We start from the raw sequence: 15632 nt of genomic DNA, 5'->3' as shown, positions 1-15632 counted from the left end.
TTTTTTAGAATTAGAATTTTAATGAAATAAATTTTTAACTAATCACATAAGCATATTTAAACATTTGGGGGAGGATGAGAATTACACGTACCATACGTTAGAAACCTTTGTAGTAAGTAATGTACCCTGCATAACAATACTCAGTAACTAGATAATTACCCTCAGATTCAAAATATGTAATGCATTTTTGAATAACTTTTCAGTTCACAGTTGAATTACATCATGGTCTAACGTAGAAATGAAAGATATTTCCATTAACTCATCTATGAGCTTTTAAGTACCTAAGGTACAAGTTTGGCTAAATTGTTCATTCAAGCCAGAAGAAAAATATTGCTTAGTGTTTGTATCTCTGGGTGCACAGTCTTTGAGGACACTGCCGCCAACACCTCTGTTCTTGTGGCATCTCACCTCTTGAGTCAGAGCTCACTAATCATAACCTTTTTATGTATTTCTGGGATTTGGCCAACATTTTTACTTTAGATTTTCGTGTTCTCAGTTATACCTTTTTAGGATCCTCAGCCGCTGTGCAAATGGGAATTGTGACGTTTTTTTCCTCATAGGATCTCGCTGGAAAGCTATGACAAACCTAGAGAAACAGCCATATTATGAGGAGCAAGCCCGTCTCAGCAAGCAGCACCTGGAGAAGTACCCTGACTACAAATACAAGCCCAGGCCGAAGCGCACCTGCCTGGTGGATGGCAAAAAGCTGCGCATCGGGGAATACAAGGCAATCATGCGGAACAGGCGGCAGGAAATGCGGCAATACTTCAACGTTGGGTAAGGACCTTGCGGTCATTTTCCCATAGAGAACATTTCCCGTTACGCTTAATGGGATGTGCGATGTATTTGTTTAGTTGCAAAGCAGCATTTTGAGAAAGCACCTGAGCACAGTGTATTTTCAGAGACTAAACTGTCCCCTTATAATCCTGAGAAAGAACACTTCATGTGAATTCATTCCAGGCTCCTAGAACAATGGCTCTGATGTGGGAGCTTTGTCAATAGCTGGTTTGAAAATAAAATATCTGAGAGTAAAGAATTTTGAAGTTTGCTATTAAAAACATAGAAGTCTTCCTGGTTCTTTTTCTTGCTGGTTTTCATCAATTCCAAGGCCTCACAGTGTAAATTCCACAGCAGCTAACAACTTAGCTGAGATAATACAACATAAAACTGATTCCAAAAGAAAGACTTGTTTCTGAATATAGCAGAGCCTCTGGGCTCTCAAGGCACACGTGTGGCCTTACAAGATCACATGAAGTAGGGATTCTCTTCAGGGTAGAACAAGTTGTGAACGGGAAAGTTTCCTTCTGAATTAAGGATGCTTCTCTCAGTATGTCTTACCCTGCTTCTTATGGCAAAGGCCTGCAACCACATTGCTTCTGCATAATTTTATCAAAAAGCACAGAAATAAAGTTGTTCATATATGGAACAGTAAATAAGATCCTGAGAGCTTCTTAGAATAATAAGTACTGTTCTGAAAATGGCCAGAGGATACTTTACAAAAAAACCACAAAACTTTTCTAATCTGCCCTATCCCCTCCACTCCCCTGAAAGCAGCTGCTTGCTTTGTCCAAAGGGTCTGTGATTTATATCCCAGTGCAGTACTCTTCTCCACACTGAGCACGAGACCCAGCGCTCCTTGGGGAAATCGTAAACAGACAAATGAATGAAAGAAGGCATAAATGAACATCATCTATTAATCCCTTCGTACTCGGACCAGCTACAGAATATATCTGTGGAGCCCAGTGTAAAATGAAAATGCGGGGTCCCTGTTGAAAGGTTTTTTAAGAATTTCACAATTGTGACAACAGAACTTTAAACCAAGTGTAGGATCTGTCTAAGCCCCGGGTCCTGTACAGCTGCAGAGGTGGTCCACCCATGAGGCCAGCCCTACTTCCTACCCCCACTGAAAACTATTTCAGGGATGAGGTGGACCCTGTTCAGTTCTGGTGAGCTCTGGGCAGTAAAGTTTTATTTTGAGAGCTCTAAGACTTTAGGGTTTTTCCATTAAAATTGAATTATCTTCAGGTTTAATTCTTTTAAAAACTGTTTCGACATGTTGTAGTGAAGGAAAAATTAACTCGGGCTCAGGGACTTGAGTTGTTCTGCTTAATCTTTCTGTCCCTCAGTTTCTTTTCATAAAGTAGAAAAGTAGCAGTCACTTTAAGAATCAAATGGGTAACACGTGCAAATGCCTTGTAATCTATAAAGCACTACATAGAAGTAAGGTATTGGGATCAAAGTAGGATACAGTTTCCAAAATGTCGGGCAGCAGGGTGAAAATCATGACCTTCGAGTTGGACAACTTGAGCAAATTAATTATAGAGTAAGTAAGGCCTGCATCCAACCGTCCACTCACCCACGGTCTCTTTTTGGGAATTCCTCTCCAACAGGCAACAAGCACAGATCCCCATCGCCACTGCTGGTGTCGTGTACCCTGGAGCCATCGCCATGGCTGGAATGCCCTCCCCTCATCTGCCCTCAGAGCACTCAAGCGTGTCCAGCAGCCCGGAGCCTGGGATGCCTGTTATCCAGAGCACTTACGGCGTGAAAGGAGAGGAGCCACATATCAAAGAAGAGATCCAGGCTGAGGACATCAACGGAGAAATTTATGATGAGTACGAGGAGGAAGAGGATGATCCAGATGTAGATTATGGGAGTGACAGTGAAAACCATATTGCAGGACAAGCCAACTGATAAGGGTCAAAAGATTGTTGTGACCTTAGGACTTAAAGAAGCCCTAGCTGGTTTATCCTTACCAGTGGCCAAGCACATTAACTTTCTCATACACTGACTGTTACTTTAACTGTTAGTCTTAAATAGTTGGGACATCAGCTGACTAATAGACCTCAGCCTCAAAAGGCTTGGAAAGGAAATAAAAATACAACAAGCAAACAACAATATCAACAACAAGAGATTGAAATAAGCTATGGGTAAAATAATGCCAGTAATTCAGCTGCTACATCCAAGCACTGAAGTCTTACCCGTCAACTTTTTTTTTTAATAAACTTTATGGCTGTTTGTTCTACAATGTTCTAGAAATTCTCACTCAGGTACACAGTGCCAACAAGTGGCTTGTGAATGTGTTTTGTTGTTTTGTGCTACAGTTTTTAAAAAGAAATAAGTTTTGTTTTTTGGGGTTTCTGGGTTTTTTTCCTTTTCTTCCTTTCCTTTCGTTGTTTTTGTTTTTGTTTTTGTTTTTGTTTTCGGTAATGCACCTGACAGAAAAAAAAAAAAAGAAAGATGAATTTCTCTTTACTTCTCTCCACCTTCTCCATCTCTATACTTTAAAGATGGGAGTCTGTGCATGGGGGGGAAGAGGGAAAAAGAGCCTGTTTTTAACTTCCTTGCTATCCACCACAAAATAAGCAATCATTTTCTTTAGAGGACTTTCTTATCTGTTGCACACCACACTACATCTTTGAGCAAGTGCCAAATTTGTACTGAAGTATTGACCCAGTTGATTTTTTTCCCTTTCCTTTTTCCTGTTCCTTCTTAAATTAGGACAGTGTTATATCTTAGACAATCCCTTGAAAAACCTGAAATACCAGCAGCTAGTGAGATTTGACTTTTTTTTTTTAATGGAAACTGTAGGTGCTGTTCTCAGGTGAAAAGAGAGAGAGAGAGACATAAGAAATTTAGAGAAAAAAATATTTTCTGATCTTGGATTTTTGTGTGTATGTATGTGTGTGATTATGGTACTAATTGGAATAATGTTGGACCATTGTGAGTTAAACCCACATCTGGGGATGAAATCCCACATCCTTCTAAGTGACTGGTCTGGAAGCAGCCATGACCTTGACTTTGCACTTCAAATGACAACCAATATAGGGCTCAGAAATTATATTTTTAAACTTCTAATATGATTATTATTGGATGGATCAGGTGGCCCTGTGTAATAGAGGGGTGCGTGTATAACAGGGAAGCAAACTGTTCCCAGATGTTCCTTCTCCCTGGTCAGATGGTTCCACTAACATTTCCTACCTAATGATTTCTGTTTGTTTTTCCTGTTGATAACTTCAAGCAAAACAATCATTGTTTCCCTTGAATATATTTGCCCATATTCTAGAAATATAGAATTAGCTTATTTCTTCAACATTCCATCCTTTCCTGATCAGGAAATGGAACTGATGATTTTATAAGGTATTTTTCATCCCTCCATGAAATGAGGTGGAGGCCATTTGCATTTCAGAATTGTGGGCCATGTGCATTTCATGCCGTAAAAGGCAGGACTTGATTAAAAGTTGTCACAGCCCAACAAGAGGGAGCCTGGCTGAGCCCAGCAACCCTTGCCACTGCTCTACTCTTGCTGTAAGATGAATCCACTGAAGTCCAATTTCTGATTCCAGCAGAGTGTGTGCATAGAGCAACAACCGATGGTGACGGGGCTGCTTAGACTTTGCCAGCCAAGTGCCAAGGCAGTCGTAGGGCTTGTCCAAATAAATGGGAAGTCATTTAAACTGAATTAGTGTTGTTTGTGCTGAACCATCAGACAGTAAATACTCCAACCAGTAGCTTGGATGTGCTATGGTTTTCACTCCAGTCATCATTTTCCTATCCCACCCTCCCCAAACCTGACCCTAAAGTTTGATTTTTTACATATACATAAGAAAAAAATCCTTTTTATTTTTCTCTCTCTCAAAAGACTTGCTCTGGGGTTTTGCTTGGAGGAGCTAATCATATCCTGCATGTCAGAGACTTTGCTTTGTTTGTTTTTCTGTTTGTTTTTGATGACTGTATTTTCATTTGAACTGCCTCTTTTTGCTAGTGTTGTAATAATGATGATGATGATGATAAAATAATAATAATAATAGTAATAATAATAATAATGGTCAGCTGTTCCCAGATTAGTAAGTTATGCATAATTTATTTCTCCCTTTCTATTTTATTCTCCTCTGATTTGGAAGTACAGCCAATAAGTTGTTAGATATTTAAAACAAATTTCCATCTCCAACATGTATATATATATATGTATACATACATATATATATGCACACACACACACACACAAACACATTCACTCACACAGTTTCATTTATCCTTCCATAAGTTTTCTCCTTTTTAAAAGTTTGGCCCCAACAAATGTCACGTTCCGGTGTTTAATACCTACAAGTGAATTAATGGGAGGGTCGTATTCAATCTCAGTTAACTTAGGCTCTCATCACTCATTTTAGTTATTTAATTGCCACAGTCATCTACAGCCAATTTCTCTTTTGTTTTTGTTCGTTTTGTTTTTAAGCACTCTGGATAAAAAAATGGACACTTGTTTTTATATCGTTATTATGTACAATGTGAAAACAGATTTTTAAAAATTTGTTCTGTCTTTGTTAACAAATTCTTTCTGACTTATGTGGGTTCACCTCTCACGTTTGCTGGACACTTATTTTCCACCATGTTATAAAGATGCTTTGTTTTCATTTCATGACTTTGGGCTACAAGAATACTTTGTTTTAGCTCCAGGTAGATGCCACTGAGGGCATTCATGGCTGACACAAATTCTAACACACTTACCAGTGAATTGACAAAACACTTCTGTTTGGTCTTTTTGTTTGTTTTTTACTTGTTTTATTTGAAGGGGAAAATGAAATTGTTAATGGTGACCTTTAACGGCTGAAATTCAGAAGTTAATTTTATTTAGTTAGATTTATGTCAGAGAGACAAAACTGTGCATGGATTGAAACAAAAGCGAGTCCATAGCCTTGCATTATGTTCTCTTGTTCTGATGTCTGATTCACTGGGGGTCACAATTGTTTTGCCTTAATTTTCCCCAAAAGAAAACAAACAAAAAATCATATTAATGTTTAAAGTGCTTTGAAGTCATTTGATAACAGGTGCTATGAATGGCAGCCTACTGGGTTAGCACATTGCCTTCTGGCATTTGATTGGTTTATCATTTTTGTAAAGGATCCTAAAACCTTGTATTCTTTTTCTGTGCCCCATGATGACCAAAAAAGATAAGGGAGAGGAAATGAGAGTAAGATCAAACTCAAATGAACATAAAGTCTCCCTTCTCTCCCCTTTCCTACCTACCTGTTCACATTTCACATTTCACATTACTTGCTCGCTCTCTCTCTCTCTCTCTCACACACACACACACACACACACACACAAACACAAACCACAGGCACATACGCTAACCCTAGTACTGAGGGATAATCTTGCCAGAATTCTGTTTTTTATGGCTGTTGTAATCAGTTCTTCTAAAAACAGTCATGTTTTAATATGAATCTAAGAGCATCACTGGAGAAAATAGGTTAAAGTTCATATATAAGTTACTAAGAATTTGTCTAGTCACAATTGTATAAAATAACAAAACTGTTCTTCAGTCCACTTATACCTAAATTAGTTAAGTCGATTTTTAACATTTATTTGGCATCTACAGTTAAGAGTTAACCATGTATAAAATCCCTCCCAAAGAACATAATCATTATTGAAACCAAATCCTCTTATAAGGAACAAATATAAAAGAATTTCTTTGATGAAGTTATTTCATAGGTTTGATTTTGGAGTAGACTTTTTACCTTAATTCATTTAAAGAAAATTATCTTTAAATATTTTATGGTCCAATTTCAGATATTTTCTTAATCCAGAAGATGTTACTGTTCCCAGAAGAAACTTCTTATATCACATTTAAAACATCAAAAATCATTATGTTTTCATTCATTCTAATGGGTAAATTATTTGAATTGTAATAAACAACTGTATATTTACAAACAGGTTTATAAAATATTTGTCTATCAAGTTAATAGTAAAATAAAAATTATGGGGTCTGCAAGGAAAGATATGAAGCCCACTTAAAGTGGTTCAGAGATCTCTTTTGTCTTATAGGGCATAGGTTTTCTTTTAGACAGGCTTTTACAGTATTTAATTTTAAAGTTTCCTATAACTATCAATTTCCCAGGTTGAAGATGATGTTGGGTTTTCTACTGATTGATTCCTGTCCTCCCCAGTGTTTCTGTCACTGGTTCATTAAAACAGTATTTATACAGCTCCACTGGCTCTAAAGCTCTTAGTCCTAATGTTTTGGATTTTATGAGTAAAAATGGGAAAATGTAGAAAAGAGACAATCAAATGCCTGGAGCTTAAAACAAAGTATGTGCAACCTACCATCTCACTTGAAATTTAATAAAATAAATAATTATGTAAATATAACATAGAGTTATAGATTTATATTTTGTTCATAACACATAGTGTAATATAAGTTGTATATTTTCATGTTTTTGGTTTTATGTTATCATTCATGCCACAATAAAAATAAAACAGGAGTTTATGTACTCTTAAAAAAAAAGATGTGGGTTGCCACCAACCTGTTTGTTTTTGTTTTTGTTTTTGTTTTTGCATTCTCTTTTTTCAGTATTACTGCCATGCAAGGCACCAATAAAAACAGCAAATGTGTTCTTTACCTATTATACTGTGTTTCTTTTCACAATTCTTGTTATGGCGGTTTAATCATTAGTTTTCTTATAAAAAGAGCAAAAGTGTGAAAAATAAGTTAATTTTGTTTCCGATATAGATAACCTCACTTCCTGAAGTTGACTTTGAACTGAGAACTAAGGGTTTAGATCTTAGAGGTGGACATTCAAGAAGGCCTCTTTATAATGCATCTCATGAGAGAGCTTCACTGTAATGTCAGAAGTTATCCTTCTTGTATGTAATTGAAGCTAATAACACTTAAAAATCCTGTAGCCTGAAGCACGCTTAATGTCATTTTTCCCAAGCTTGACACTATCATTGGGGCAGGGTTTCTACACTTTAGAATTGAATTTCAGTCTATTGTTGGTATAGAAATTCTAAATTTCAGATTACGAAAGTAAGAACTATAAATAATTTTTACTGGTATCTAATTTACAATAATGGATATTTCTAAATTGTTTAACGTTCTGACATTTACCCTCGGGATTCTACCTTCAGCTTTTTAAGCAAATGTTAAAACAAGAAGGCTCCTTTTCTTCCAGTGGCCATTTTTGCTTGTCTCTTCCACCATAATATGTATTTCTATCTTGATAGTTTTATGTGTAATCATTTCCCATAAAGGTTTTGGTTGGTTGGTTGGTTGGTTAATTGGGTGGTTTTTAAATAAGTATCAAGAAACTGGGTTACATAACATCTGGTTCAAATGAATATGAAGTAAGTATATAAAGAAGGTATGTTCTACTAACACTTTTCCCATTGTAACCCTTCACAGAAGTATCAGTAGTTTACAATGTCTGGTCCGTGGGCTACCTGCTTTAGAATTAACTGTTAAAAATGTAGATTCTTAGGCCAGACTCCAGATGTAGTGAATCAGAATCTCTAGGGATAGGGATAAACCTGTTGCTATTAACCAGCTCCAAATAATTATTCTGCATGCCCTAGTGTTTCAAAACAACCAAGAGATGGGGCTATTTTCCACTTTTATCTACCTTTTGTGCATGTCACATTCTGCAGACCCTATTGCCTACCATACTTTAACCTTAGGCCTCTATAAAAACCTCTGTGAAGCTGAGGGTCAGTGATTCATCAAGAGTTTGAGGCTAGAAAGAGTCCTCAATCTGTCCCTTCATAGATTAGATTGTTTTTGAGGGCATTTGATCCACCAGAACATGTGCACATGTTATCCTTGTTTCTCTGCTTCTCCTTTTGTTCATCATGGCAAAGCAGTAGGCTTCAGAGACTCCAGACCAGTCGGACACCGAAAATACAACTGAAACACACAAAACTATACCCACTTAATATTTGCCAAAAAATTGAGGTGCTTTTGAAAGGAAAATATCCATTGTAGAAGTGGAGAAATGATCATTCCATGTAGTGTTTTTAGTAGACCACCTACAGCTACAGTGGTCACAGTCTCATCCTGTTTCTTCAGGAAGCAGCATCGTCGGAGTATGTTAAGTATATGTAGATGGGGAAATCTTGTCTGCTTACGAAAGCTTGGCTCACCCAAGGTGCAAAATCCCACCTTTGGTCTCCTTCCTACCAAACAAAGTTCTTTGTTTTGTCCTGTCACACTGTATTTTAGAAACATTCTTTTCTTGGCCTTTGTGTTTTTTAGTTTCTTACGGAATATTTAGGACTAGCATGCAATAGTAGATTGTTTTCTTACTGACAATGCCTTGAACCACCAGAAAAATTCTGGCAATAGCGAAAAGAAATCCTTTTTTTTTTTTTTTTTTTTTAATCTCAATTCTGACAGTTTTAGAAATTGGTGTTTGAGGAAGTTCACATATGTGTTTTTTAAAAAATCAAGATACTAAAAAAAAAAAAATCAAGATACTGTCATTCTTACCAAATTTTCAAGTTCAGAAGTTATCCTTACTTATAACTTGACATCATCATGGAAACCTCAATTATAACTATGGGGGTGAAGGTAAGCATGAATTAGTTCAATATCTAAGTTAAAGAATATTTATGAAAAATATCCAATTTATTTTTCTTGAGTTTCTAAAGCAACCTAGTAACTAGCTGAGACGAACTGTTTTATAAGTAAGCATTGTAATTAGTATGTAAAGCATATGCAATAGTATTGCTAAAAGTTCTTAAAAATAGTTACATTTTATTAAACAGGCTAAACATCTGTTCTGCAATTTAGTTTGTTCTACCAATTTGCTTAGCAAAACTATTGGGTTGGCCAGAAAGTCCATTTGGGTGTTACAGAAAAAACCGAACGAAGTTTTTGGCCAACCCAATATTTTTACCACCAAGAATGAACCAGTGCAGCTCTGATCACAGTATTTCATCGTTTTGCAACTAGGTCCAGATACGTGAGATTTTACTCTCCCTATTATTACCATTTTCTAAAGATACAAGTGAATATGGTATGGAATGGTACTTTGTTGGTATTCAAAATATAACCAAGAGAATGAAAGTTGTCTTGTCATTAATGTCTCCACTGATTCAATTTAAAAGCGAAAAGAAAAATTACGAGAACAACTGTAGGAATCCAGTAGGCCTAAGTAAACACCATCATTTTGTACATTGCCTGTTCAATTTAGTATTAAATTTCAGATTCTGGAAAGCAATCCTAATTACACACAAACTGTAAAATATATTTGAAATAAAGTCTTGTTTATAAAAATCACTGCTGTGATAACTTTTAAAATCACTGTTGTGATAACTTTTTTTAATAAATTCATGTGGTCCTGGTAGAAAGTTGGAGGAACCATAGAAAATATTTAGATAATTACTTACATGGAAGTAAGTAATTACTTACATGGGAGACTGGCTTTGTTCAAATTGTTCTAACGTTGGCCTTCGGTAAGCATTCATTTTCCCTTGTATTTCAAACCTACAATTGACTACAAGTTTATAAATTGTGGTTGCATGAACTTAAGTTTGATTCAGGACTACAATTATTACTAGTAGGCCCCAAATAATTACACAAGTTGTCTTTTTTATTTGGGAATGATCTTTGAGCATGATTGTCCTCTACTGGGTTAACATGCACAAGAGGGGTTAATCTGCTTTCTTATGGTCAGGGCTTATTTGACATCTGGAAGATGAATTAAATCGCCAGTGGTATAACACTGGGCACAAATGCTAACTAAAGATATTGAAGAGAGAATTTTAGATTGTCCTCATTAAAGAGTTATCCATTTCCCTGTAACCCACTGATTTTACAGATCTATAAGCTTTGATATTATAGCCTATTATATCACCTATATCTTAGACTCTTGCTTATAAAATCCTCTGGTGTAGCTTTATCTTTGTCTCCTATTGTTACAGTAAACACTTTAAAAGGTCACTTAATTTTTCAGATACTTCAAGATCCCCCAAAGTTTATGTTGACAAACTGTGATAAAGTTTTATAGGTTTTACACTTTTCATGTAAATTTTAAACACACAAAATCTGAGTTTGTATCATGAAAAAATATTTAGACATTTTTATGAGTGAAAAATCCAAATCAGGGAAAATGATAAAAATCATAGGAAGTAGAATGGTTTGTCTTTCCTTGTCTTAATGACTCAGTATTTGGCAAATATTAAATTAATAATGCTAACCTGGTCCTTCTGGCAATAAAAAGCCAAACTCTTGTCAAAGTTGATGAGTCTCTGCTCCCTAGTGCATCATGTTGACTATATGTCAATTCATAGGCTCTTTCTCCCTCTTTCAAAATTTGGAATGGCGGGCTCCCCTGGTGGCGCAGTGGTTGAGAGTCCGCCTGCCGATGCAGGGGACACGGGTTCGTGCCCTGGTCCGGGAAGATCCCACATGCCGCGGAGTGGCTGGGCCCGTGAGCCATGGCCGCTGAGCCTGCGCGTCCGGAGCCTGTGCCCCGCAACGGGAGAGGCCACAACAGTGAGAGGCCCGCGTACGGCAAAGAAAAAAAAAAAAATTTGGAGTGGCTTACAATAAATACACAAGTACAGAAATATCAGCACAGTTAGCACATAGCAATTAGACAATAGGTAAAGAGTAAGAAATAAAAAGAAATCACACATATACTTACACATTATAGAAACACACACACATATTCCTTTTTTCTTACTCTTTACCTTTTGTCTCTTTACAGAAGAGATGTGTGTGTGTGTGTGTGTGTGTGTGTGTGTGTGTGTGTATACACTGTCCGAGGAGGACAACTCTAATCATTAAAAAACAACTCATTTTCATAGCAACCAGGGCAAAGAAACTACATGGATTAGAGAATTCTCATTGCTTAATTGAAGGAAGCGTGCAAGTTTATCATGAGAAATAAACCTTCATTGCCCTAAATTCTCAGATGGATTTCACACTTAAGGGATAAGGAACAATGCAAAGTGCCACTTTATGTAACCAGATTTACAAAAGCTGTAGATTTGTTTCGTATATGCTTACCTATCAGTCCTTAAGCAGTTTTATAAAGACAATTTGCAGGGGGTCAGAGAGAAAGATAGTATACATATGAATAGATAACTGGATATATGGATTAAACAAGGATTTACAAAGGATAAAGCTGGAAGAATTGTGATTCATATTTATCATGTCCCATAGACTAGCTTTTTCAACAATCAGATGTTTCAAATTGGCTTTTATGCTATGTTCAGTATTATGATAGGTCTATACAAGATATAAAGCAAATAAGACTAGCACACGTTAAGCAAAAAAACAATACAAGAATATGATTAATGAAACAGACTGTAAGTGACACAGGATTTCAAATCAGAACAAGAATCATTTTCATATTCACTGAGACTTCAGCTTCTAAATGAATATAGTAGGTGGTGAATGGCCAACCTCCCACTGGAACAACTAGAAAAAGCTGGAAAAATACCCCCCAAATTATATTTTAGGGAATTAGAAATCTATGGAAGAAATGAGGGCTAGATGAACCATAATTTCAGAAAAGCAAAAATTCATCTAAGGTGAAGCTGATGATTACTAACCATTCCTATTTGGTGAAAACATTATCAAATTCTGGGTTTTGCTATAAAAGACTTGGCAACTTATGGGTGAAAGAGAAACCAGCAAAGTACCTGTGTGGATCCAAAGTGCCTAAGTGGAAACTTGAAGGACCTCAAATGCAAGATTGGTTTTACTAATGGCATATTTGCTGAGTTCTAGAGCTGTATGGGATGTTGGAGATTCATGGCAAGCTTCCAGAAGAAAGATTGAAATCTCCTGTGTCATTTAGTCCTTAGGAAACAAAGACCAGCCATAGATCTGGGACCTGACTCAAGCGTACAGCTAATCACACTCTCAAGATAATTGCCACATTTTATCTTCAAGGGGAAGATGCTGGAGAGTTGAGCTGAGAACCTTCTAAGGGCAGACCTGACTCCCCTGTAGTTTTTCATGGCTGAGGAGACAAATATCCAGCATGCTCACAAGCAAAGCTTGGGAAAATTACACTCTGAGACAAAATAGAGGCAGCCTGAGTACCACTAAAACTGCCAAGCAACCTTGACACAGCTAAATCACTGGTAAGGGTAAAATGATCACCCATCTGCCTAGCATGAGAATATGAAGCTCCACTCCGGTGGAAGGTTAAATCATATGGGTTCTTTTATTTGAAAAGTTTAGGGAAAAAAATCTAAACACATGCAAAGGCAAAATTTACAATCAAGAGAAAAAGAACAGTAGATGTTTATCTATAGATGATACTGATATTGAAGTTAGCAAAGACTTTAACACAAGTAGAGCTTAATATATTCAGGAAAATAGATGAAAATAGACAAAATAAAGAGATGAGATCTACAAATAATAATCAATTAGGCAAAGAAGAGCACAGAGTTAGTGAAAATAAAAAGTTTAATAAAAATATACAGATGTATCAAAAGTTCACCCTGTGACTCAGAGCCCCCTGACCCAGGAACAGCTCATCCCCAACCTGGCCATGAAAGAGGTCATTGATGCGTTCATCTCCGAGAATGGCTGGGTGGAGGACTACTGAGGCAGGGTGGGTGTGTGAGCCACTCACACGCCTTGCCCGGTACCCTGGCTCAGGAGGGCCTTGGGCAGTAGTCTCTAGCCGCTGTACATAGTTTGTGTCCCTAGATCCCTGTCCTGGTGTCCCCAAGCCCACCACCATCAGTTCTTCTGGGTCGTAAGCCTTCCCCATCCTCCTTCTGGGCCAGAAACAGCAGGTGAGAGTGGGCTGGGCTGAGGCTGCCACTGCCACCTCTGTCCCTGTAATAAAATCTGTGAGCACTATAAAACAAAAACAAAACAAAACAAAAAAATAAAGAGATAATCACTGAGAAATTTTCACATAAAAGATACTGAACAGATTCAAGAAACTTAGTTAATCCAAGCAGGACAAATAAAAGAAAACCACATATATAAATTCTCTAATGAAACCATTGAAAACCAAAGACAAATTTTTAAAAACAGCCAGAGAAAAGAACACATCATTGTCCAGAAAATGGCAATAAGACTAACAGCTGACTTCTCAACAGAAACAAACAGTGGAATCTAGAAACAGTGAAATTGCATTTTTATAGTGCTGCAAGAACTTGCCAAACTAGAATTCTACATACCCAAAAACAATCTTACCACAATGAAGTTGCAATAAAGCTATTTTGAGACAAACTAAAGCTTGGAGGACCCATCACCAATGGATCTGACTACAAGAAATATTAAAGGGATGTCTTCAGGTTGAAGGAAAATGATTCTACATGGAAAAAATGGGACTATAGTTATAAATTAAAAGTATTGGAAATGATAAAGTATGTGTGATATATAAATAAGTTGGGTCTGTACACAGTGCTTTGTCAAGTTTTGAATAAATGTGCAAGTAAATGCATAACAATAATAATGGGAAAATGGAAGGGGATAAATAAATTTTAAAGATTCTAAATGTCTAGCAGTATCAGGAAGTTAATAATGTGGTCTCTAGGGTGACCAAAAATAGAATGGTGAAAGAATGAATATCCAACTTTTTGACAGAAGGAAAAAATGGTACAATAAAGCAATTTAATCTAAAAGAGGACTAGATTACATGCTACCACAAGAAATATAAACCAAAATTATTATTAATTCATTGTTGGAGTATGCTTTTTAACATTTATTTTTAAATATTTAGCAGTTTTAGGTTCACAGCAAAACTGAAGGGAAAGTACAGATATTTCCCAGATAGGCCTTGTCCCCACACATATCAGTTTGTGAATATCACAAAATAACTTGCTAGGATTTTATTGAAATTGTGTTGAATCTATAGATCAAGTTGAGAAGAACTGGCATCTTGACAATATTGTCTCCCTATCCATGAACATGGAATAATCTCTCTGTTTACTCAGTTCTTCCTTGATTTTATTCATCAGAGATTTATAGTTTTCCTCATATAGATCTTGTATATATTTTGTTAGATAATACCTAAGCATTTCATTTTGGGAGGTGAGTTTCATTGAATTTTTAAATGTTCCTGTGGCATTGTTTTGGGATTAGTGTTTGTAACATTTCAATAATCAACAAAGTAACTTTCTTTTATAATTGCATCTTCTTGAATGGGGCTGGGAACACAACAAAACTTCTCTGGTATACAAATAATCTGATCTATACTCCACAACCATGGATTTGGGAGTACATTGTCAAACCCTGAGGACATCAAGGAATCTTCATAGGGGGAGACAAAAATATCTAAGTGATATTTTTATGATTAAATATCATAAGTGATTTATGAAAATAATACATAAGCTACAATTTACGTGTTGAAGAAAAAAAGAAGAAAACCAGAAAAGAAGAAAGGCTTGAAGGAAATGATTAAAATTTAAAATGCCAAATTTATATGTGGATCCTTCTCTAAAAGGTATAAATCTGGAATACCCTATTACTATTTATCACTTTATATGAATGAATTGAGTACAGTATATGATCAATTTTATAAAATTTATGATCGTGGTTTTTTTGTTTGTTTTTTTGGGGTTTTTTTTGCGGTATGCAGACCTCTCACTGTTGTGGCCTCTCCCGTTACGGAGCACAGGCTCCGGATGTGCAGGCTCAGCGGCCATGTCTCATGGGCCCAGCCGCTCCGCAGCACGTGGGATCCTCCCAGACCGGGACACGAACCCTCGTCTCCTGCATCAGCAGGAGGACTTTCAACCACTGCGCCACCAGGGAAGCCCATAATCGTGTTTTTTAATGTAATAATTAAAAGTCATTTAGGAATTGTTTGTATAGGGACATCATTATAACATTCTGGGAAAAAAACTTCAATTTTCAGTTCCACACTTTAGTTTTAGTT

The 15632-nt window shown here is 36.5% G+C and overlaps 1 protein-coding gene across 12 annotated transcripts in view; it reads left to right on the top strand.

Annotated features, from left to right (window-relative positions):
• Positions 1–7399, top strand: part of SOX5 (SRY-box transcription factor 5) — a 992020-nt gene extending 984621 nt beyond the window's left edge. For all 12 annotated transcript variants that reach the window (XM_033430324.2, XM_033430322.2, XM_033430323.2 and 9 more), the window contains 2 exons: positions 561–777; positions 2391–7399. In XM_033430324.2, the coding sequence (XP_033286215.1) occupies positions 561–777; positions 2391–2694 (521 nt within the window). In that variant the 3' untranslated portion in view covers positions 2695–7399. The remainder of the gene's footprint in view (positions 1–560; positions 778–2390) is intronic.
• The last annotated feature ends 8233 nt before the right edge of the window (positions 7400–15632 follow it).

This window comes from Orcinus orca, chromosome 11, assembly GCF_937001465.1.
Source record: "Orcinus orca chromosome 11, mOrcOrc1.1, whole genome shotgun sequence".
NCBI classification, from domain to species: Eukaryota; Metazoa; Chordata; class Mammalia; order Artiodactyla; family Delphinidae; genus Orcinus; species Orcinus orca.
The sequence above is the reverse complement of the archived record's forward strand: the minus strand, read 5'-3'. Positions and strand labels throughout refer to the sequence as shown.